Source organism: Puma concolor, chromosome B3 (assembly GCF_028749965.1).
Source record: "Puma concolor isolate L17-30 chromosome B3, mPumCon1.1.hap2, whole genome shotgun sequence".
Taxonomy (NCBI): Eukaryota; Metazoa; Chordata; class Mammalia; order Carnivora; family Felidae; genus Puma; species Puma concolor.
In genome coordinates, this window is record NC_141672.1 from 62,005,917 (window position 1) to 62,031,756 (window position 25,840).

At 35.0% G+C, this 25,840-nt stretch overlaps 1 protein-coding gene across 6 annotated transcripts in view; it reads right to left on the minus strand.

Annotated features, from left to right (window-relative positions):
• The window catches only part of MIPOL1 (mirror-image polydactyly 1), a 346,637-nt gene that overhangs the window by 5,027 nt on the left and 315,770 nt on the right, over window positions 1–25,840 (minus strand). For 5 of the 6 annotated variants that reach the window (XM_086709892.1, XM_086709891.1, XM_086709894.1 and 2 more), the window contains one exon: window positions 24,681–25,395. In XM_086709892.1, coding sequence (XP_086566018.1) covers window positions 25,329–25,395 — 67 coding nt within the window. In that variant the 3' untranslated portion in view covers window positions 24,681–25,328. Of the gene's footprint in view, window positions 1–9,168; window positions 9,292–10,510; window positions 25,396–25,840 lie in introns of those variants that run through there. The other variant, XR_015252408.1, reaches the window with a different exon arrangement.

The window sequence follows — 25,840 nt, forward strand, 5'->3', positions numbered from 1 at the left end:
TTTTATTCCCCCCAGAAGTCCATGGCTGTTACCTGCTATTAGATGCAAGGCTCACAGTGGGTCAGGGAGGGTTACTCAGCTCTCCAGCTCCCATCTTGGTCTTAGGCAGGCCCCAGACATCTCCTCCAGTGGCAGGCAGCCTCCTATTCAGTGCAGGGTCTAGAGCACAGGCAAATTCCCCGTCCTTCCTCCAAATTCCATCTTGTATTGGTGAGTATCTTAGGCGTATGTGAATTTGGGAAGATCACCTTGATATAGTTGAAGCTGTTCTATTTACAATGTATCTTTACTCCTATGGAATAGCTTTCCCTAGGTCTGACCCCAAAGCTGAGTCTCTGCTCTTTGGTGAGAATTGCATTCCAATTTTTGTCTCCCCAGCATCATGGAACTGACAAAGTCTCTTCTTTGTTCTTTATCTTTTTAGTAAAGTATTTTGTCCAAGTTTTATAGTTATTCTCGGTGAGTGAATTAATCAGATTTTAGCAACTCTGTTATAGTTGGAAGCAGAAGACTCTTCCTTATTATATTCTAAACCCTAGTCGCTGACCATCAAATCTTGGTAATTCTTGCATTCAAGCCTCACATTCAGTCTCTTACCCATATTTTAGGAACTGGCATATGTTTGAAGTCATGTTATGCTAGCATTAATTTTTCTGTATTTGGTTAATTAGTCAATAAAGATCATTTGATTATATATTGTAATTCTAGCAGAGTTGAGTATCTTGGTACTATTTATTATATTTGTTCTACTTAAAGGGCAGAAAACCACAGATTAACACCATCATGAAAAGCAAAACTTTACATTTAAAATACAGATCAGTGTATGGGATTCATATTGAATATTACACTATTTGGATTAGGTAATGTCTTTAGCAGAGGACTCTTATAGAGAAGGATAAATAAAATTTGTTTCAATTACTTTAGTGATTGAACAATATATAGAAAATATAGTGACACACAAATCTAGGTTAATTTTTAAAAACTCCCTTAAAAACAGGTTTTAAGCTGTGTTAAAGATAGCTGGAGTGATACAGTAAGTAAACTATGCTGATGAGAGTGAAGAGGTAGAATGCTCTAGAAGTGAAGCGCATTTTAAACTAAGATTGTTGCCCAATAGCAAGAAGATGGAAGATTAGGGAAGAAATGGAAGTGTGTTAGTATGAAACAGTTTTTGTAATGGCTACAGAAAGAGGAAAGATTTGAAAAGAAATACAATCTGAGTTTAAATTCAAAGCTAACTTATGTAGGATAGGTCAAAAGAAGGAAACTGGAGTTGAACGACCCTTTTAAGAAGGAAGTTGTAGCATGGTCACCATACCATAAGTGAGGTCGTCATGGAGGTAAAGTGGAGGGACTTGATTAATATTACAACTCTTGGCATCTTTCAGTGGAATATATGGAGCTGAAGATAGGGAAGAATTTAAGAGAACAAATACAAGGCAGCCAAATACCATTTTGTTAAGTGCCATAAGACAGTTAAACTGAGGAAGTGACAAACTGTATTCTTGCAGACAATGATAGGAGAGAACTTCATGGCAGGGAGGATAAAAGATTTGAGTGCTATCTTTGTTTCACTGAATTTCAGGGGATGGATCTCCATTTGAGATTAATTTATTCATTAATAAATGAAATCAACACACTTGTTGTACAATTACTAGTGGAAAGCATTGTAATAGATACTTCCAGAGCTATATTAGATGATTCTTGATCTTAAAGAATTTAGCATGATAGGAGTGGTGAGATAAAATAGTTAGTCAACTGTGGGAAAAAAAAGTAGAAAATGGTCATTTTGGTTTCTGGCATATAGTAGGTACTCAGTAAAGTTTTGCTGAATAAATGAATGGCATAGAGACACATAAAAAACTGAGATGGAGAATAAAAGTAATATTGGGGAGGCATCACAATCCCAGACTTCAAGCTATCCTACAAAGCTGTAATCATCAAGACAGTATGGTACTGGCACAAGAACAGACACTCAGATCAATGGAACAGAATAGAGAACCCAGAAATGGACCCACAAACACATGGCCAACTCATCTTTGACAAAGCAGGAAAGAATATTCAATGGAATAAAGACAGTCTCTTCAGCAAGTGGTGCTGGGAAAACTGGACAGTGACATGCACAAGAATGAACCTGGACCACTTTCTTACACCATACACAAAAATAAACTCAAAATGGATGAAAGACCTAAATGTAAGTCAGGAAGCCATCAAAATCCTGGAGGAGAAAGCAGGCAAAAACCTCTTTGATCTTGGCTGCAGCAACTTCTTACTCAACACATCTCTGGAGGCAAGGGAAACAAAAGCAAAAATGAACTACTGGTACCTCATCAAAATAAAACGCTTCTGCACAGCAAAGGAAATAATCAGCTAAACTAAAAGGCAACCGACAGAATGGGAGAAGATTTTTGCAAATGACATATCAGATAAAGGGTTAGTATCCAAAATCTATAAAGAAATTATCAAACTCAACACCCAAAAAACAAATAATCCAGTGAAGACATGGGCAAAAGACATGAATAGACACTTCTCCAAGGAAGACATCCAGATGGCAACTGACACATGAAAAAGTGCTCAACATCACTCATCATCAGGGAAATACAAATCAAAACCATAATGAGATACCACCTTACACCCCTCAGAATGGCTAACATTAACAACTCAGACAACAACAGATGTTGGCAAGAATGCAGAGAAAGAGGATCTCTTTTGCATTGTTGGTGGGAATGCAAGTTGGTGCAGCCACTCTGGGAAACAGTATGGAGGTTCCTCAAAAAACTAAAAATAGAACTACCTTACGAACCAGCAATTGCACCACTAGGCATTTATCCAAGGGATACAGCTGTGCTGTTTCAAAGGAACACATGCACCCCCATGTTTATAGCAGCACTATCAACAATAGCCAAAGTATGGAAAGAGCCCAAAAATGTCCATCGATAGATGAATGGATACACACACACACACACACACACACACACACACACACACACACAATGGAGTATTACTTGGCAATCAAAAAGAATGAAATCTTGCCATTTGCAACTACGTGGATGGAACTGGAGGGTATTATGCTAAGTGAAATTAGTCAGAGAAAGACAAAAATCATATGACTTGACTCATATGAGGACTTTAAGAGACAAAACAGATTAACATAAGGGAAGGGAAACAAAAATAACATAAAAACAGGGAGGGGGACAAAACAGAAGAGACTCATAAATATGGAGAACAAACTGAGGGTTTGTGAGGGGGTGTGGGAGGGGGGATGGGCTAAATGGGTAAGGGGCATTAAGGAATCTACTCCTGAAATCATTGTTGCACTATATGCTAATTTGGATGTAAATTTTAAAAAATAAAAAATAAAAGAGAAAAAAAAGTACTATTGGGAAGATCAAAAAAGGAATTTATAGGGAATATGACAAGTGAGTAAGACCATAAATGTCAGACAGGATTTAGACATGAGATTGGAGGGAGGGGGCACTTCCAGGTGGGGGTTAACAGTGTCAGGAAATGGAAGCCAGACAGTTTAGGGTGTATACAGGGGAAGGTGAAGTTGAAGTATTAAAGAGGAGGGTACAGGAAGATAAAGCTGAGAAGGTGTCTGGAACAAAAGTCTGGAGGGCTTTGAATGCTGTAAGAAATTTGGAAGTGTATTCAGTAAGTAATACTTAGCATCAGAAAGATGCTAATATAGTATAGATACTATATCTATATTACTATCTATATATACTATAGATATACTATACTATATCTATATATTATATATATATATACTATAATATATACTATTACTATAGTAATATAGTATACTATATTACTATCTATAATAGTATAGATACTAAACTATTTGGATCACATGAGGATATATGGTTAGAGGTACAAAGAGAAATTATGAGAAAGATGGAAGAAGACAGGGAGGAAAGAGAAAGTTTCATCCAGGTATACTTGGCAACTGAGACTGTGAAGGTCCAGAATAGAAAGGGGGAAGAGAAGAATTGGGGATCAAAGACACTGACAATGAAAGGTGTAGTTCTGATCCTCTGTCAAGCGATAAGGCTCATGCTGGAAGGTTCATGTTACTGAGCTTGTACAAATGGAATATGATTTATTCACTAACACGCAGAAAAAAATCTATTACTAGCAAGAGCACTTAATTGTGTTGTGCAATATGTAAATTCTTTATTAGATCTATTCAGAGGCAGCAAGTAAGGAGAGTTTCCTGGGAAGGCAGTTTCCTGGGAAAAGCAGTCTACACTCACTGTCTCCATTTCTATATGTTTCCTTCACTTCTAATTGTCTGCAATTTGGATTTTGTATCTTATTAGAGTAGAAATTGCTCTGGTTAAAATCACCATGCACTCCTTAATTACTAGTCCCAGTGGCACTTAACCCAAACACCATCTCCTCTGGGAAGACTTCCTTAATCTCATCAGCAAGGCAAGATGCCTTCTCACCTGTTTTGCTAAAGCATTCTGAGCCTGCCTCTATTATGGTATCTCCCACACTGTATTATAGTCATTCACTGCTACATCATTCCCTCTGGACTGTGATTTCCAGTCAACTTTGTATCCTTAGCCCTGGGATGGTGTTGTCTGGATTACTGATAAATACAAACAATAAAACCCTCTCTAGTATCTCTTTCAATCCTCTCATTAGGATATACTTTTAGAAAAATACTGAAGACTTCCAAATATAACTGGCATAGAAACATTTCTTCTAAGAACATTACTTCCGCCTTCACTTGTACTGTAACTTACGTGTTGTCATTAAATGATTGATATATTAATAAGGCTTAGAGGTTTTACAATTGATTCTCTTATCCCCTAACCCTCACCTGTGGCTACAGTCTGTTATCCATACTTCTTGTGACTCTGTCATATTGTGATTTCTTTAGGTAAGTAGTATTTTGAATTAAATACTTTAAAGTGTCTTCTATGTTCCATATGTTCTAGTTAGTGTTGGAGTTCTAAAGGTAAATAAAAATTAATAAAAATAAATAATTTCCATGGAATTTATGGTATTTTTAAATTATTTCTAAGTTCGTCTAACAAAGTCTTGTCCAGTAATACAGTTCATGGTCAGTAAGGATGCTTCAATTTGTATTTTATTTTATTTTATTCTAGAGAGAGAGAAGACCGCACAAGCAGGCGAGAAGGTCAGAGGAAGAGAGAATCATAAGCAGGCTACATGCTCAATGTGGGGCCTGACTTGTGGCACGACTCTAGGATCATGACCTGAGCTGAAGTCAAGAGTTGGAAGCTCAACCCACTGAGTCTGTGTATGTGTCCATTTTAAAATTGTGTTCTTTTAATAAATAAAATAAAAATCTAAGTTTATATTCAAATTTAGTTTGTGATTTTTCCTTAGTGTAACATAAGTCAATGAAGGAAAATCATTTGGATAATTACAAGTTTGTTGGTAGATGTTATTAAATGAAAGAAACTAAGCATTCACACATGCAGTATTTTTTAAATGTCAACTTAAATATTATTTTGTGGAAATAGTTTCCTTGATGTTTATAAACACGTAGTCTGTTATGATGAGGGTAGCTGCAATGAAAGCTTTGCTTTTGCTTTTATATTGGAAAATTGGGCCATCTATGGACTGAGATACAGTGAAAGCATTACAAAGATTTTGCAAACAGACTGAAGGAAATCAGAGGTCTTGAAAATTGGTCTTTCAAATATACCTCATCATCATTCTTAATGTAAACCTTTCTTCTAATTGTTTTTAACTTCTAATCAAGTAGAAACTATGCCTACATGACAATGCCAGTAAGAGAATCTGAGAGAGGATTTTCAGGAAATAAATCTTTTAGGGAATAAAATATTCTTTAAAATTTACCATTTGTTAAAACAACGTATGTGAGTATAAACTGGCTATACATTTAATTTTAAAGATCAGAATTAACATGTTACATAAAATCACTTACCCTTAAAAGCAAAGCACAACTGTTTGCCACAATTATTTTAATACATTTCTCTACTGAGATAAATTTTAAACTCAGGAAAGCAAGATTTGGAACGAGAAGAGTTAAAAAACACGAAGCAACAGTAACCCCATTTAGATAAGGGATAGATGGGTGGAGCAGGGGAACAATACACTAAAGTGCTTTTCTTTCACAGATCTTGGTTCAAATTAAGGTTAAATTCCAAAGGAGGATGTGTTTTCCCCATATGGAGTCTTAAAGGACATGCCTTTGTTTCCAACTTCCCAGAGAAGATATATGTTAACACAAACAAAGTATTTCATAATAAATTTAACTTTTATAGAGTGACTAATGCCCTGTGAAGATAAGGTAGACTCTCAGTCACCTGTGTTTAATCCAGGCTGAAGAAATTATGCCAAGGGCACACTGACAAAAACTTGATTCCTTTGGAGAGGATGGCAGTAACTTGGTGGGGAGCAGAAAGGGTCTTGATTTTTAAAAGTCTCATTGGAATGACTCTCCCTTCCTCACTGTGAACACAGTTTAGCATTTATGTACTTTGGAAGGACAAAGAGGTGAGGTAAGCCTGCCAAAATCTGAACCTGTGTTTCTGGGAACCTGTTAGTAGGTCAACTGTTACAAATAGAAGAGAAACTGCAAAGGAGCGGTGGGTGCTAGAAACTTGGCAGTTAGACTACATATAGCTTTATTAAAGCCTGCGTACTGTTCCTTCCAGATCTCAAGGGAGGCGCTGTGAAGTTTAAACTGCCACGACGGATCACTATTATTCAATCAAATCAAGCTTTGGTGGGGAGTGGGGGTGGGAGGCAGATCAGCATAGAAAAAAGCAACTCTTTTCTACTAGAAATATTTACAGTTAAAAGAAAATGATATATTTAAAAATGTACTTGTTAATAATAATTTATTAATCCATCTCTTCCTGTTAAAAAAGACAAATTCATTATGTAAATACTTTTCCTTTTCCCTTTCTTTTATCTTGATATTATTCTTTATTAACTAGTAGCTTAATTCTTAAGTCCTTATTCTTACAAAATGTCTCTGAATTTGTGACTAGGTAATTTATCCATTGACCCCATATAGCCCTCTTCCATGTGCAAATTCTATTGACTTCAACTGAAGATGTAAACATTGGTCCTGAGGCATGTGAAGGGATTCCTTTTTGGGAAAGGGAAACAAAAATGTATTCGCGTCAATCATATCAGACATATCTAGCTACACAGGACATGAGGTTTAATCTATTTTTTATATTTATGAATTCATCATTGATGAAAGGCTTATGAAATCTATTTAACATTTAAATAAAACAGGATAGCATTCTCCCTTCTTCCTCCACTCAGTGAAAAAGGAGACACGGACATAGAAAGAACTTGATTTTAAGTTGCTTTATGATAAGTTTTGAAACATGTCTTTACCTTATCGATCTTCAGGTCACTAATATTGATTTTAGGCAAAATTAATTTTCATCATTTATTCCAATCTACTTATTTCTTGCCCAATTTCCTTCTTGTGCTCTGAATTTAAAACAAAAAACCCCAAAATATGTAATATAAAAAAAAACCCCACAACACTTCTTTTCTCTTTTTGTGTTAGCCAGTGGCTAAGAGAAGTAAACTTTTCTGACCCTACACTGCTAGACAAGAGTAATGGAATGAGATTTCTCTTCTCAGGATATGTAACATCAAGTCCAATTTCAGAAATCAATTAACTATTCAGAGAGGAACACCACAAGGGGGCAGGTGAATCCAGGGTAGGTCCTAGGTGAGAGGGTCTTAGTATTGGGAATTCTGGTCAAAGGAGGGGAAAATGAAATGAAAATTAGAAACAACTCTAAAAATAATATTTCTTCATGAACATAAGCATTTAGATCTGGACCATCCAAGTGAAATCTTATTTAGAATATATCCAAAGACATTAATTACAATATACCAAGGAAATAAATGAAAGAGATCAAATCAGTGTAGTAATACACTGAAAGTGATTCCTGTATTTACAAAGGTCAACAGCATGGTTTTACAAGAAAAGAAAGACAGTAGCTGAGAAGAAACCCAAAATTTACTATAGAGCAATTAGAGTACGCATCGAAAATAAATTTCAACTAGATAGATGAAGTATCAAATAATTAGATATATGAGAAGATAATTTTGCTTCAAAGTGATTTTAATAACCAACAATTTTATAACAGAACATAAACTTTGAATAATAGAGCTATAACATTTTTTCCCCCCTACACAAAAACTGAGAAATTAGTTTCAGGCACTTTAGGAAAGATAAATGCTGCTTAAAAAGATTCTTTAAAGAGTCTGCTTTGACTTTCATTGGAAATTAAGCTTAGTCTACCAATAGGAGGCAAAAGTGAATATTAAAACATTAGTTCTTCTAAACAAATATTTTAAAATTGACACCAGACATCCTCTGTGAGAATATCAGAGACAGCATCTTCAATGGCCAACATATATACATACCTACTATGCAAAGTAGCCAGGACTAATTCTATTTGGTAAAGCTGGAAATTATCACTGGCCTCCCTTTTATACCTCACTAAGGAAATGCATTTCATTATTTGATGTGGGTAGATAATGTTATTTATCTTTTACCGATTAACAAAATGAAATGCAGAGACAATTATAGCATAATATGTAGTATAATATAGCATAGTGTAATATGTAGCACGATGGCATAGCACAATATATAATATGTAAGTTTTGTCTCTTACTACTAGTTTTTATTTAGTTCCTAATACGAAGTAGAATCTTTAAAATGAGCATTTAAGTGTCTTATTTATGATCAGATTAACTTCTTATTTAGGACTCTGCAACAGTTTCCTATAGTAATAATGTAAAGGTCACTTCTAGTATAGATCTATTGATTGAGGAGGTCATCTTCTAATAGATTTTAGGGCAAGCTAGGTTTTAGAACTTGGGGCACTAAGTTGAGTAATCTTTCTGTTACACTATGATGTATTTTGGTTTCATTATACCACAGGATTTAGTATTCTAGAACAGTAATCAGACATTTAAGCCTACTTTTAAAGCAAAGCTCTGAACTCAAATGTAAGTGCTCATTCTTCTATCACCTTAACAAAGTCTGTTTTTGAGAAAAGTTTCTCAAATTCACTCATTCTTCTCTTAGTGTGTATATGTGTATATAAATACACACACATACATAAAATATACTCATGCACATAAACTCATACACACATACGTGTATATATACATACGTACATGATGCAATCCATCGGTGGAATTTTAGGTTAGTTTTTCTCCTCTTTTCAGTCTGTTATTTAGCTTTCTCTTCCTTGTCTTTCTTTATTCCAAGTAATCCAGAGTCCTCATAGGCTTTGTCACCTAAAGGACATGGAGACAGCTTCTGCAATGCTTGAAATAATAATGCTTTGATTTGTCAATGTGAAAAGTTGGATGGCTTTTAAAAGCTGACCAGTCCAGGGCTATTTGCACATAGTAGACATTCGATAAATATTTGTTGATTTGATTTATTCTAGGGTAAAGAACTGGGTAACAACCCTTTTTTCCTTCACTCATGTACAATGGTTAAGCCTGTGTACAAATGCATTTATGAGTAAATATTAATGGTCATGGTCATTAAAGATGTTTTAGAGAGAGAAAAAAAATCTAGGTCTTTAGGCTTTAAGAAATAGCAGTGATTGGGGGTACGTGTAATAGAATACTCTAAGTAGTTATCAAAAAATAGATGACAGAAACAATAAAATGGGGTCCAACTAAAGAACATTCTGATAAATTATCTGGAAACAAAGTGGATTACCCTATAGTGTTTGAATCAATCACATGTTGAGGGCCTAAATTTTTTATTCCACATACTAAGGCAATGGGCATTTTAATGAAAACTTCGGGATAATATTTTGGTTATAAAATTTAGTGAGCACATACAAGCCACATAATATTTCATTTGGTATGTTCTTCCTTGTGATAGTCACAAAAGTGTTTATGTATGTTGTATTGACAGTTGAGAGGCCTTGAACATACAAAATGAATATTACTCCTATATTTTGAGTAATGTATAACTTTTAAAGAGTTAAACTCTATACTCCCATCATTTAGAAGAGCATAATTGATTTATTTCCTTTTCTGGTCACTAACAGTAAAAACTGTTTCTGGGCTTACAACATGTTAAATTTTGGCTCAAGGCAAATTTACAACAGCAAGGTTTATGGTAAAATCTGTCAAAACATTAACCATGATGGCACAACTTTCAGCTTTTAACAGACAGATAGGAAAGCGGGAACTTAAGAGTGGATACACATTCGTATTTGAAAATGCTTGCTTAGGTCACATTATAAAAGTTATTCAATTCCGTTGTTCTCATTTTACCCAAATGTGAAAGTTCTATACGATGACTATGTGTTTTAATTAACTGGCTTCAAAGAGATGGGAGATCCTCGGATTAAAGATACAATTCTAAGTAAAAAATTACTAGCTAAAAGAACTTCAGATGTTCAAGACAAAAGCTAAAAATTTACAGCATTTTCTGTTTCTTGTCTGATGAATTTCAAGAAAAATTAACTCTTAAACATAGGTAAAGTCTAACCTTTTTGCTTTAAGACAAAGATGATTCATTTAGCCATGTGCCACCATTTGAGCACTATTCATGAAGATAATTTTAATTTTTCAACATGGTAAACAATGTTGGCAGTTTTGGTTTACTGTTGCTTGATGAGTAAAGGGCTGTAGTTCCTAGAAAATTACAAACAAAATACTGTTATTGAAAGTGAATCACTCTGCTGGCAACCAGAGTAGCTAAGATAGGTAACTTTGTGTGTGAGGTACATGCTATAAGCAATTTCAGAGGACATACTTTCTTGAAAATGTAATTTGGTTAGACAGCCAGGGTGAATTTATGAGAAAACACTTCTTTAAGGAACTTAAAGATTTTCAGTGTGTTAATGTCATTCATAGTCATACAAGTAAATGTAGTGAATATTCTACGCTTGAGTGTTTCAAAAAGGCTTTGATATAACTGACCTATTTATTGGAAAATGATATGTATTTTTTAAGCTTTAGGATCTTCATTAAACAAGTTACATAATGAAAACTGGTGGAGAAGAGACAGAAAATTAGTTGCTAAATATTAATTTTTGAAGCTGCCACTTGATGGGAAATGTTCATGCACAATTTATTTGTTCTCACATATCTTAAAATATGGCTTAGAACTAAAAGAATAATACGTAACTAGAAAGTAAAATAACAAGACAATTTATCAAAATAATCAGAATTTAGGAAATTTTACTTTTTGGAAATGAAGAATCAATGAATTTGAAATCATGATTTAAAGTACATCACAGCAATATCAGCAGACATCCAAACACACATTGGTTTATACACTGCTTGCATTCTCTCTCTTTGATTTTTGATACACTTGATTCCAGAAAGCAATTTAGTTATTAGCATTGTTCAATAAAGAGTTAAATGGCCTATTTTGGGGTCTGGAAATTTTGTTTAAACTTTCCAAGACAATGGAACCATGTCTTCACTTTATCATAGAGTAAGATTTCAACTTCATAGGGACCAACATTTGACAGTTACACAAGAAATTCTGCTTAAAAAACCAAACCTAATCAAAATCAAACAAACAACACAAAAGACCGAAACTCTTCACTTTAAACTTATTATGGTTAAAAGTTAAAGTCTTCAGATGAGCACGTTTCACCTGATAATATGCCAAGTGCTAAATAATTTGACATGCTAATGTATTTTAACACCACTATTTTGGGAAATGACACTCAAATCTTCATCTTTTATTAAAAGACACATCACACAAATGTTTATAAAACAATACAGTTGGAAGATTTAGTTTTTGTCATTAACAAGAATGACTATTTACCAAGTATTTTACTTGTGCAAAGAAATATGGACAATCTCTGACCTGTAGAAGCTGCATTGTAATGGGAGATAGTACAGGAATACTATACAGGAATACTAATAACTGCCCTAATACAGATGAAGACAGAGCTATGAGGCATATAGAAGAGAGATTAACTGTGGCTTGGTGGTGAGGTTAGGGTGGGGAATTAGGGAAAGCTTCATGTCGGGGGTGGCGTATAAGCATTCTTGAAGGATGAATTGGATTTAAACACACGAAGGTGGATTTGACTGAGTAGAGGCTTAAAAATGGTAAATGAATTCAATAATGAAAATATAGGGTAGGAACTGAAATGGAGAGTAGGCTTGGAGCACAGGTCAAAGGTATTAGTATGAAAGAAAGTCGATTCTATTAATTTTCTTGCCATCCATATGAAAACAAAATAATGTGCCCGAGTTTCCAGGTATGATTTGGTCAATTGGTTTTTTTTTTTTTTTTTAATCTAATATGGAACCAGAAAACTTTCCTAAAAAATCTAAAAAACAAACAACCCAAACAAAACAGTACACATACGGTTCATTCTTTGATTCTTGAAATAATAAAACCACTGTTTGTCTTACCACAACTGAAAGACAATAATATCTGCAACATTTAAATTTTCAGTCTGCGATATAGCTGTGTTTCCTGAACAGCTGTTGCATTTTTTATAAACACAGAAATAAAATGATTATTTTGATATGACTGAAGTTTTAATTGAAACTGCTGATTTCAAAGGTGTTTCTTTGCTTCTATTTGACAAACAAGATTAGGTATTAACTTAAATGAAAAGATGTCTTCATGTCACCTAAATGAAAGTATACAACTGTGCTTTATAATATGACTGCAGTTGAAGAAAATAAGATGCAAAAAGCAAATCTAATTTTGTAACATGAAAAGATTGTGACGTAAAACATCAGAAGTCAGTGTGTATGTTCAAGTGGATAGTAATTCTTCAAAGTAATTCTTCAAATTCTGAGACATTTTATGTCAAATTACATATCATTATTCAAACTGTATTTAAATTTTCTCAGCCAGAATCATCTTCAGAAGTGGTTGATGAGTGGGAGAAGAAATTGAGTCTTCTCTTGTCTATTCACCTGTTTTTTGTTTCAAACAGTATGCTTAGAAACAAACTGAAGCTTAGAGATTTAAAATCAAAACTTGTCTTTAGCAAGCCGACGTGTACACAATCTATATGGGTCTGAGAAACATTCTTTGTGACATTATCAGGAGGATCTCCCTAGGCAACAAAAACAGTTGGCCTGGAAGAAAAGGGCCACATGAGACAAAGTATACTTGACCGGTATGTTTAGCAATACTCACCTTTCCAAATGTTACATAAGTTTGTTTCCTTTATTTTAGGCAAAGTTCCTAAGTTTTAATACAGGTATGCATGTTGGAGTTTCTGTTACAAGAGGTATGATTTTTGAAATGTAAGTCATTTCTTAATTTCAGCTTTCTTAGATGCACCTTGGTTTATTTATTTTTCACACATCTTACGAAGGTTACTTTTGGGGGAACAGCTGGACTCCACAGGCATGAGCATCTTACCTCTTAAAGACACAGAAATCATATAGTTTTTAATTATAAAACCAGAAATGTTGATGGGGGCTATTTTCTCAGTCTTGCTTTACATCAAGCCAGTGTTAAAAGTTCGTTAGCTAGAGCTTAACAACACAATGGCTGAAGGAATGGAGTTACCACACAAGTGTTTAAATTCCACGCCGGATCCCTAGCTACAACAGAGAAGAAAGTTCAAACAACAAAAACAGAGTTGCAAGGTCTGAACTTGTGTGTCACGAATACCTCTTACTCATCACCAGGCAGCTCTTATTCAGGGCAACCAGGCCCTCCCAAGCAACATGGTTAATTGAATAAGGATTCTAAACCTTTTGGCTGCAGATAAACCAAAGTGGCACATGGCTCATAACTCAAACATTTCATTTTAAGCAGCTGTTAGTTTTCTTGCCCAGGCTAATTTGGATTATTCAATCATTTTCTTTTCTTTAATGAAAAACTGCTTGTAGTTACTGGTGGGGACAAAGAGCTGCAATTATGGATCTTGGAAAGTAAATTTATTATCTACTCATTTTAATCATGTATACAAGTGATACTAAATTTGGAACTAAATTCAGAAAATTTTATTAGCAGTGCAATTATATCTGTGTGTGTGTGTGTGTGTGTGTGTGTGTGTGTGTACACATTTAATAACATTCAGTCCTGACTACTGTTTCCTGCTATGATGAACCTGGAACCTCTCTCAGTAAGCAACTAAAAATGCTGGATAGAAAATGACAGATATCTTCGCAAATCCATCAGTGTATTGGCTAGTTGGTGAGGAATACACAGAGGCCTACACCTAAGGAAAACTGGGAACCCTCAATGGTAAGCAGTTTTTACTTTAAAAGCATTTGCCCTATGATGGGGGTGAATTTGAGCTTTGGTTTTCATGTACTTCTTAGTGGCACAGGGGATAGGGGACAAAGTCCAGGGTCCACTCAAGGAAAAAATCTTAAACTTGGGCTATGAATGGAGAATAAAAAAAAATCTCCCTCTATGAACACTTTTAAGATTCCACATAGGAGTGAGACCATACAGTATTTGTCTTTGTCTGTCTTATTTCACTTAGCATAATGCCCTCAAGTTTCATCCACGTTGTTGCAATGATAGCATTTCCTTTTTTATGACTGAATAATATTCCATTGTGTATATAGACCACAGCTTCTTTATCTATTTGTCTGTTGATGGACACTTAGGTTGTTTCTATGTCTTAGCTATTGTAAATAATGGTTCTAGAAACATGAGGGTGCAGACATCCTTTTGAGGTAGCGTTTTCATGTATTCTGGACATATTTCCAGAAGTGGAATTGCTGGATCATATGGTAATTCTATTTTAAAATTTTTGAGGATCTTCCATACTGTTTTCCATAGTGGCTGTGCCAGTTTATAATCCGAACAATATACAAGGGTTCCCTCACTAGCGTTTATTTATTATCTTTTTTGATGATGGCCACTTTAACATGTATGAAGTGATATCCCTGTGTGGTTTTGATCTGCTTCTACCTAATGCCTAGTAATGTTGAGTATTTTTTCATATACCTGTTGGCCCTTTATATATCTTCTTTGGAAAAAATGCCTAATTAGGTCTTTTGTTCATTTTTAATTGGACTGTTTTTATGCTAATGAGTTATATGTTTTTGGATATTAATCCCTTATCAGATATACGGTTGCAAATATTTTTTCCCATTCTGCAGGTTGTCTTTTCACTTTGTCAATGGTTTTGTTTGTTGTGCAGCTTTTCAGTTTGATGTAATCCCACTTATTTATTTTTGATTTTGTTGCTTGTGTTTTAGATGTCATATCCAAAAAACCAATGCCAAGACCCATGTCAAGGAGCTTTGTTCCTATGTTTTCTTCTAAGAGTTTCATGGTTTCAGGTGTTATATTTAAGCCTTTAATTGATTTCAAGTTAATTTTTGTGAGTGGTGCCGGACAGGGTCTAGTTTCATTTTTTTGTTTTACATGTGAATATCCAGTTTTCCCAGCACCATTATTTATTTATTTTGTTTACTTATTTATTTTGAGAGAGAGTGGGAGGAGGGGCAGGAAGACAGGAGAGAGAGAATTCCAAGCAGGCTCCGCGCTGTCAGTGCAAAGCCCAACATGGGGCTAAAAACCATGAATCATGAAGTCATGACCTGAGCCAAAATCAAGAGTTAGATGCTTCACTGACTTAACTATCCAAGTACCCCCCACCCCCAGCACCATTATTGAACAAACTGTCTTTTCTCGAGTATTCTTGGCTCCCTTGTCAAATATTAGTTGATAAACTCAATTCTGTTCCATTGGTCTGTTTGCCTCTTTTTCTGCTAGTACTGTCCTTAGCTTCATAGTATAGCTTGAAATCAGAAGTGTGATGCCTCCTACTTTGTTCTCTCAGAATTGCTTTGGCTATTTGAGGTCTTTTGTGTCCCATTTAAATTTTAGGATTGTTTTCTATACTTCTGTGAAAAATGCCACTGGAACCTTGATAGGGATTGCATTCTGTGCAATCTGTGGATTGCTTTTGGTAGTAGGGACATTTCAGCAATATTAATTCCTCCAATCCATAAACATGGGAACTGTCATCAATTTTATAACCATAAGCTAGCCCTCATGTGGGTTTTCAACCCAAATTATCATCATTTAAGTGGTCCAGTAAAATTCCAATTAAGTTTCTAAAGTGCTCTAAAGCCTGTATGTGTTCCCAGGTGATTAACAGAAGCAAATGTGAAGCCTTTATGGAGGAACCGACCTTCAACCCAGGCCCTGAAAAGTCCCGCAGAGGATAATTCTAAGAAATATAGGCTCATATTCATGAATCACCAAACATCCAAAGAAATATGGCAGCAAAAATGTAGCTAGTGGAAAATACCGCAAAATTGGAGCAGTGAATACTTCAGATATTAAAATGATCAGAAATCAAATACAGAATAAGCATGTTTAAAATGCATAAGATAAAAAGGAATTGAAAATATGAGGTAGGAACAAGGGACCATAAAAATGACCAACTGGATTTGGGGAATGATCAGAATATAACCTTCAGAAATGAAAAAAATGTAATAACAGAAATTAAAAACTCACTGACATTTTGCTTCCAGAAGAGAGTGGTTTGTGGCAGACCAATGTCCCTGCTAAGAATAAGAAGAAAAGTTGGAAAACTTACAAAAAGTAAGCTGGATAACTTACTAAAAGTATCAGAGAGGGGCTGAAACAAAGAAGAGGGGGACTAAGATTCTAGAGAGGAAAGAACAGAGAGGTAAACTCTGCAGCCGCTCTCCCCTGGAGGTCTTTGCTGGTTTTGGGTGAAGGTGAGAGAGTGGTAATCTGGGCTTTGTCCTGGAAGAAGACTGCTGCTAGAGACAGAGAAAATAGCCTTCAGCAATTCTTGCAAGGCTGTAGTGACAGACCTGGAGAGCCAAAGGGCCTGAAACACACACCTAGTTTTCCCTTCAAAATACTTGGCAAATTCTGAGCTGTGCTAAGTTGAGGTTAAAAAAGCTCAGATGAGACTATCTCAATGGGCCCCAGTGAAGCTATCACTTGTACCGTTGAAAGCTCGAGTGAGCTAGGCCATCAGAGGAGAGGCAAACCAGACAAAACTGAGCCTTACTCAGAATGTAACCCAGGTACAACTCAGCATAGTACCTGACTGGATTAAGGTGATTAGCTTCCACGCAATCTTCCCAATAGAGGAAAGGTTAAGCCCTCTCTGGAGGAAGACAGAATCTTCTAGAGGGTCAGGATGTCTTGCATTTAGTCAACCATTAATTAATAGGCATGCCAAGAGACAGGACCATGCATCTAGAAAGCAAAAAACAAAAACAGACCATGGATGATTCAGAAAGTGGAGTTAGTAGACATGTAGACATAGTCTTTTAAGTAACTATGACTAGTATATTCAAGAAAACAGAAGCAAAGGGGGAGACAATATATTTGGAAAGGTGAGTATTTTACCAGAGAATTGGAATGTACAAAAAAAAAAAAAAATCAAGAGGAAACTGTAGAATTGAAAAGTACAGAATCTGAAATTAAGACCTGAATAGACAGCTTTAACATCAGTAGACAGGATTAGTGAAATAAAAGGCAATTTTGAAAATTCAAAACTAATGTACATAAAGGAACAAAAAAAAAAAAAGGAAAATACAGGATAGGGTGACAGCAATATGGGGAAACACAGTGAATAAATATAAAATATATATAATTGGAATTTCAGAAGGAGGAGAAAGAGATATTCACCAAAGTTTCCTAAAGATGGCAAAAAATATCAAGTTTGAGATTTAATAAGATGGATGAAATCAAGCAAGAAATATACAAAGACCACATCTAGGCACAAAACTGTCAAAAACAAAGAAAAAGATAAAAACAAGAAAGAATCAGAGAAAACAGAGACTTTACCTCCAGGAGAAAAACATTAAGACCGACAGGTAATTTCTCAACAGGGAAGAAGGCAGTTAGACATCAAGAGGATAATATTTTAAAACAGTTATAGAAGGACTTATACTTTTGGGCATGATGGAGTAACCAGGACATTTACCCTCTGACTTTAAAAAAAAAAAAAAAAAAAGAACAAAAAACTCATCAACCAACAGCAACAACAGCAAACAACAGTGAAAATCCATGGATCAATGTTTTTGGACTTCGGACAACAGGCAGCCCAGCATACTGATCCCTGAGGGAAGGGAAGCGTATGAAGTGAGCTCAAGGATTGACCCAGCTTACTATCTAGAGAAGTTAGAGAGCAGAGAGCAGGAAAGGGTAACGAAACAGCCTGGCAGCCTCCCTGAGTCGAGAACACAGAGCTGAGAATGTGGTTAGAGTTTGCAGGTCAGACTACTGAAGAAGAGAGATTCTGCATGTAGTGAGGAGTACTCCACAGGGAGAGCACAAGAGAGCAGTGGACTCTGCAGAACTGCAGTGCATTCCCGGACTCTTCCTCTGAGTGTTGACCAGCATGTGTGACAGGAAACTACTGAGTGAGGGTAAGAATTACCAAAAAAAAGGAGTTGGCAAGATAATAATCAAAATTCATACAAGGCTGTGATCAGTCAAGGTAGAGAAACCCCATTGTACATAAGTAGTGTATTCAGAGAGGTATTGCCTAAACTGGGAGGGGGGTGGGGAGGGGTGGGGTGGATCAGCCTGACATTAAAGGTACTCTGATCCTGCCTAATAAGCTCAAAAGAGCATTATAATGAGGATCTAACTGTTTCCAAGTAGTGTAACTGTATCTCCAAAGTTCCAAAAGCATTAATGAAAAACAAAAATACCCAACACTCAACAAATTAAAATTCACAATGACTGGCATCTAAAAAAAAAGTCAGCAGGCATCCAAAGCAGGAAAATGCAACTCGTGATAAGAAAACAACAACAAAAAACAAAGAGACCTGGAAATAGAATAGATAATAGAATTAACAGATAAGGACATTAAAATAGTCCTTATAACTATATTTTGTGTATTCCAGAAGATAACACAAGGCATAAATAAATTTAGGAGAGAGATAAAAGAAATTAAAATATCCAACTTTAACTTTTAGAGATGAAAAATATGCCTGCAAAGAATAATGCTCTGGATGGAATTATGAACACATTAGATACTGCAAAAGAAAAGATTAGTAAATTTGAAAATAAAGTCATAGAAACTAAAATAAAGCACGCAGGAAAAACAGTCTGGAAAAAGAAATTACATGAAACATGAATGAGCTGTAGGACAGCTTAAAACAGTCTAATATATGTAAAGTAATAGTTCCAGAGGGAGAGGAAAAAGATCTGGGGGACAGAAAACTATTAGAAAAATAATGGTTGAAATTTTAAAATTTATTTATTTAAATTCAAGTTAGTTAAAATACAGTGTAATATTGGTGTCAGGAGTAGAACCCTGTGATTCATCACTTACATGTAACACCCAGTGCTCATCACAAGTGCCCTCCTTAATGCCCATCACTCATTTAGCCCATCTCCCCACCCACCTCCCCTCTAGCAACCCTCAGTTTGTTCTAGGAGTCTCTAATGGTTTGTCTCCCTCTCTGTTTTTATCTTATTTTTCCTTCCCTTCCCCTATGTTCATCTGTAATGGTTGAAATTAAAAAAAAAATTCATAGATTACAAACCTATAGTCCAAGAAATTCAACTAACCACGAGCACAGAAACATGCAGAAATCTATATCATAATAAATCCTAATCTCGTTGGTTGAAACAAATGACAAAGAGAAAAATCTTTAAAGCAGCCAGAGGACGTTTTTATGTAGAGAACAAAAATTAAAATGAGAGCAGGGACAAAGCAAGCCAGACAATAAAGCAACATCTTGAAAATACTGAAAAAAAAAATTATCCTAAAATACTATATCCAGCAAAAAAGCCGTTTCCCACAAAATAAAGGCAAAGAAAAGAAAAGAATCCAGACATTTTCAGGCATACAAAAGCTGGAAGAATTCATCACTCACAGCCCTGCTTTACTATAAATGATAAATGCTTCAGGAAGAAGGAATATGGTGATGGGTGGAAACCTGGATCTACACAAAGAAGAGCCCTGGAAATGGTAAATACATGGGTAAATATAAAATAGTGGTGTTCTTACTTTTAAAAATCTCCTTAAAAACTGTTATTTAAAGCAAAAAATAATAACCATGTTATTATTGTGTGCATATATAGAAGTACAACGTATGGTAACAATATCACAAAGACCAGACACAGTAACTCAACAATTTTTATCAACAGTGATGTGACACTTTAGACATGATGAGTTTATAGAATCTTTGCCCCAAAGATTCCTTACATTTTTTTATGTTTTATTTATTTTTGAGAGAGAGAGAGAGAGAGAGAGAGAGAGAGAGAGAGCAGGTGAGGGACAGAGAGAGGGAGGCACAGAATTCGAAGACAGGCTCACGCTCTGAGCTATCAGCACGGAGCCGGATGCAGGGCTCAAACTCAACAAACCGCGAGATCATGACCGGAGCCAAAGTTGGTCGCTTAACCAACTGAGCCACCCAGGCGCCACTGCCCCCAAAATTCTTATTGCCCACCCCACCATGGTCCTCTTCTAGCCATATACTTTAAGCTTTAAATTCTAAGTTCACTGCAGGTGATAGAGTATTTGGTAGCGTATTTACATTACCTTACCTTGATTGAATGAACAGAACAGAAGCAGTGTTTTTAGATTTCAGCTATTGGTTACAGCAAAATTCCACATACAAATTCCAAAGTTAGTAGAGGTGCTTTGCAGTGGACTTGAATCAGTCTACTGTTTTTTCATTAAGAGACGTGATCTCCTTTTCTAGGTTCTTTCTAACTGTATTTACCAAAAGTAATGTTTCTCTTTAATATTTATTGCTATGATTTTATTTTGTATCTAAATAGTTATTAAAGGTTCCTGAGGTATCTAAAAAAATTTGTTCATACCAACTCTTGTCGTTTTCTTAATTAAGTAATCTCTATGCCCAACATGGGGCTCGAGCTCATGACCAGGAGATCAACAGTCACATGCTCCACCCACTGAGCCAGCCAGGTGCCCCTCAACTTTTATCTTCATTAAACTTGTCAAACACAGTTTGATGGTGAACTTAATCTGTTTTCTTACTGTAGTATATTTTATAGGCATATCCAGTGCAGTGTCTTCAGGATTGTATCATTATAAATTTGATTAAGATCAATGTCTCAGAATTGCATTGAAATGTGTAGGATTTGCAGTAGGGGATTTTATGTGAATAAAAAGTAAGTATATATTTTACATATTTGAGTTTGTGCATTAAAATGCACCTTTATTGGGCACCTGGGTGGCTCAGTTGGTTGAGCGTCTGACTTCAGCTCAGGTCATGATCTCGCAGTCTGTGAGTTCGAGCCCTGCATCGGGCTCTGTGCTGACAGCTCTGAGCCTGGAGCCTGCTTCAGATTCTGTATCTCCCTCTCTCTCTGCCCCTCCCTCATTCATGCTCTGTCTCTTTCTCAAAAATAAATAAAACTTTTTAAAAAATTCACCTTTGTTAATAATCAGATAGTCAAGAAACTGGTGACTTCAAAAGTACCAGTGTATTCCAAAACTTTTTAGATGACAATAAAATTAAAAATAAGTATATTAAAGTTTTTGCAAAGAAATATCAACAGTATAGAGTATTTTGATGATTCTCAAAAATACACATTCATCACTGTCCAAGTCTATCTATGAAATCCTACATTAAAATAATAACTCCAACCTCTATAAATTAAAGTACTTAAAAAAAGAACAGAAAAACCTTTCAATAGAGGTTATTCTAGCAAACGGATTACAGAAAGTTTGGTAACTTGAGAAACTATTCTGGAACGTATGCTACTGGTTCAAATGTGCAAGCTCCAACTTAACAAATGTTTAAAATATTTGAGTTTTTAAAACAGTGCCAAAACAAACCACATCTTTTCTAGAGATGACATATTTAGCTAAGCATGAGCAATATAAATCTTTCAACCATTCCATGTATTTGTTTAAAAGCCTCAGAAACCACGTGCATTTCTAATAAAACATGAACAAAATGCTGAAGTCACTGGAGCCTAACAGTGGACTTATAAATCAAATTTTTAAAAAGGCAAATGTATTTGTGTGTGTCTGTGTGTATGCTCTAAGTATCCAGATATACACATGTATATAGACATGAATAGGTTAATAGATAGGTTAGTTGTAAATAACAGTTATCAATAACAAAATGATGTTTGGGAAAAATCCGGGTTCCACACAAACCTTACTTATGTGAGGAGATAAAGTGTGTAAGTCATGTGTAAAATGTTTTATCATTGTAATGACTCATTAATCATGAGTATTTGAAAAGAGAAACTTCAAAAATAACCATGATCTTTAAAAATGCTACATATAAAGATGCTTTTCTATGCAACTATATCTAATATTCAAACTATAAGTTTTGAATATTCTAACATTTTTTGAAATAAATTCTGTCAGTAAATGACTGACAAGATTCTTCAGTTTATTTGAAATAAGGATATATACAGAGGATCAGCTTTCTCATTGAAAAGGGAAAATGTTTTATTAGATATCATATTTTGAATATTTTAAATTATTTTAACATAACGGCTTATTTATAAAAGTAGAATTAAAGTTTCTCATATATTAATAATTAACTAATAACTTTGCTATAACCGGTTATCCCTTGCTTATAACCAATAACCTTGCTTATAACTTGCTTATAACCAGTTCCACTTCTAATAGTTGCTGTAGGAGATAAAGTAAGCCTTGAAGTTCAGACCACCATTCAATAAAACTACACTGTCAGGTTTTGGCATCAGGCACAAAGCAACTCAAGGTTATTTATTATTAACAATGAATTGTCACAGTATTCCCAATGACTGTAGCCTAAGGCAAAGCATGCTGCTACTGTAACACTGTAGAGAGATAGTAAAAATGTGATGCTATTTAAACATGCAGTTCACATTATTGTACTTCACTAAAAGAAATGCATACAATCTCAATTGTTGGTGAATTCATATGTATTGGTAGAAAAGAAATGGCATAATAATAAAAATTGCAAGAGTTAAAATCTTCAGTCTTTTTTTTCCTTACAGAAAGGTTTAGAGAACTACAGCTACATGGAGTTTAGTCCTAAGACCTCAGCTGTAAGTCCTCGCCAGTCCCTGGCAAATTCCTAGGATTCTGAGTCTACTTCTTCAATTGTACAATGTAATAATAATAACAACAGCACTAAAACCATCATCATCATATTACCGAGTATTTAGAGAACCGATCTCAGAAGCTAGGTAACTCCTTCATATGAACAAAAGTGAAGACGGTTTGAAACATTGTTGGTGGACATTTTTAAGTATAAGAAATCAATTAATGATAATATTTGGCTGAAATACTTAGCATTTGTAATTTTGTAGACAACTCATCTTCAAGGGGATGTGGTATTTTGGCGGAGGTTACCTACACTGATAATAGTAAATGTTAGAATTGTTTTATAAATTTAACTTTACACTATCAGATTCTTTCAAAGTTCTGGATATTGATTACAGGAATTGGTTGCTCTAATCTAATCATTTCAGTACACAAAGAGATGTTTGGAAGCTGTAAAATGTCTTTATGCTTACTGTGTGTTTTATAAAACCCCAAGCAAAATAACTCAGGAAAGATTTGTCTGTTCTTTAGGACTAACCTGAAAATTCAGGTTTACTTGTGGTTTACTTGAAGAGGATTCAGGAATGGACTATTTTGTGACAAGAACTGTTCCTCTTTACTTACCTGCATGATTTGCAAGGCACTATTCCTTCACACAGGGGCTCCCACATGTTTCCATGACAGCCCAGAGGGGAGACTCCATGCATGACCACATTATTTCAAATTTCTCTATTTATATAGTCACTGGCCTATGAAAGGCTATAATCTCTTTGGGACTGTAGAAGAAATCCAGTTAGCTTATTTCTAGCCCTTGTTGCTCCTTATTTTCTAATTCTAATAGTTTAAAAAAATAATTAAAAGCAGGTGACATGAGTAAACTCTAAATTTGAACTTAATGGAATGGTTCTAATGGCCACGGAGTTTAAAAAATTCCATGAGAAGGAAATCGAGTTTGTTAACATTATGATTCTTTTGTGGCCCTATGATAAAGCTCCTTATGTTTTCCTGCAAGAGTAAAAAAAAAAAAAAAAAAAAAATCACATGAATAATCTCCACTGGTGTATCCAAAGCATGGTGCAATAAACTATTCTGTTCTTGTCCTGAAAATAAGCAATGGTAGAGAATCTACCTCGGTCTTAAAGCTAAATTAAAATATTGTATGGGCTTGGAAAAATATTCACTTTCCCACAAAATTCTCACGAATTCAATCTCTACTTGCCTATTTCATCCTGTTGCGGCCACAGTCATCTTCTATTGGCCTCTCATCTATTCAATCTAAAAAAAAAAGAAGGTATTTTTTTCTGTAGCCAAATACATAAATCTTGGTTTTATTCATAATTTCATGTGACTAGAAGTGATTGTTATGCTTTACTATTTCAATTTTTTAAATAAAAGGAAAAGCAGGTAACCAAGCCAAACTGCCAGTTCTCTTTTTTCCACATCCTTATATTTTTACGTTACAATTTTACTGTATATCGTATCTTGGATTCCCCTCCTTCACAACAAAAATTCAAATGGTAATCTAAATAAAGATAATCAAAAAGAATACTTAACGTTTTTGATGGCCTCTTGCCTTTGAGAGTCATGCTGGCACATGCTAATTTTCAAGCCAGAGGTGTCCCAGCCTATTAGACAGACTTGGCAATTTCTACAGTTTAAATAGAGTTTAGATCATTATTCAGACACAACATTAAAAACATCGACAATATGAATCCATAAGTACACATGAACAATATCCTCTTTTTTATTGAAAACAGTTTGTATTATTTGTAGTGAAACAAAAATCATTCCTTGATTAATGTAATTTTAATGTACCAAACTATTGGAGCAAATTATACATTTAATTCTTGGTATTTATATTTAATATTCTTTAATATTAACAAAGATCATGTGTATGCATTGGAGGAAGACTATACATTCTCATGTCTGAGCTGCTCTCATCAGTTAAGAAATAAACTCTATATTGAAAAATGCACGTATTTGAAGTTCTGACCTAACACAATGGATTAAGGTTTAGACAATATTTACTTTGCTGCATTTTGATTCAGAAAGGGCCGTATGTGAAGATATGACCTATAATGGCCTCTCAGTAAAAAGATTTATATCAAATAGAGTGATATAAAATAGTTACAAAATAAGCTACAACTTTATAGCTACTCATTGGTAAAAGTCTGTAGTTAATACATTTGGATAAATAAGTCAGCAGCAAAGTGGTTAAACATTTGTGATCTGATTTTATCTCAGCTTGGAATGTGGTTGGAGTGTCCCACTTCTAACAACTGTTTGCTAAGTTAAGGCTTTAGTGTTTACACAGTGTTGAATGAAGCAGCCTGGTCACCAGATGTGATTGCTTCCCCAGACTGTCGTTTTTTTCAGTCAGATCACTGTCCTCATGGTCCCTGTTCCAACCTTCTTCCTCAGGACGTCCACCAGCCTTTCCAGCCTAGGTTGGGGGCAGGTGGGGGGAGGGGGAAAAAAAGGATACAGAAAGTACAATTATTGTCAGGAATGTTTTGGCTGAAAAAGAACAGTATTTGCCTGTGACCAAGCAGTCTTGGTAGTCGTGTTACGAGACAAAGCATTACTGTCAGCAAGAGACACTGGTGCAGAGTGCCACGTATCTGAGGTTAAAAAAAACAGTAACAACACAAACTTTAACCCACATCTTCAGATTATGTCAGTTTTAGACGCTACATGAAAAAATATAACATACTCATTTCACTCCATTTACCTGCTTGCATGAAGGCTGTGAATGAATCATTTATTATGCAATGCGAAGATGGCACATTAAATGCAGAGCAGTTCCAAACTGATTTTTACCTAAGAAGTACATATTTTAATTCAGAAATACTATCAACCTCACACCTGTTACTTAGGTAAATAAGTAA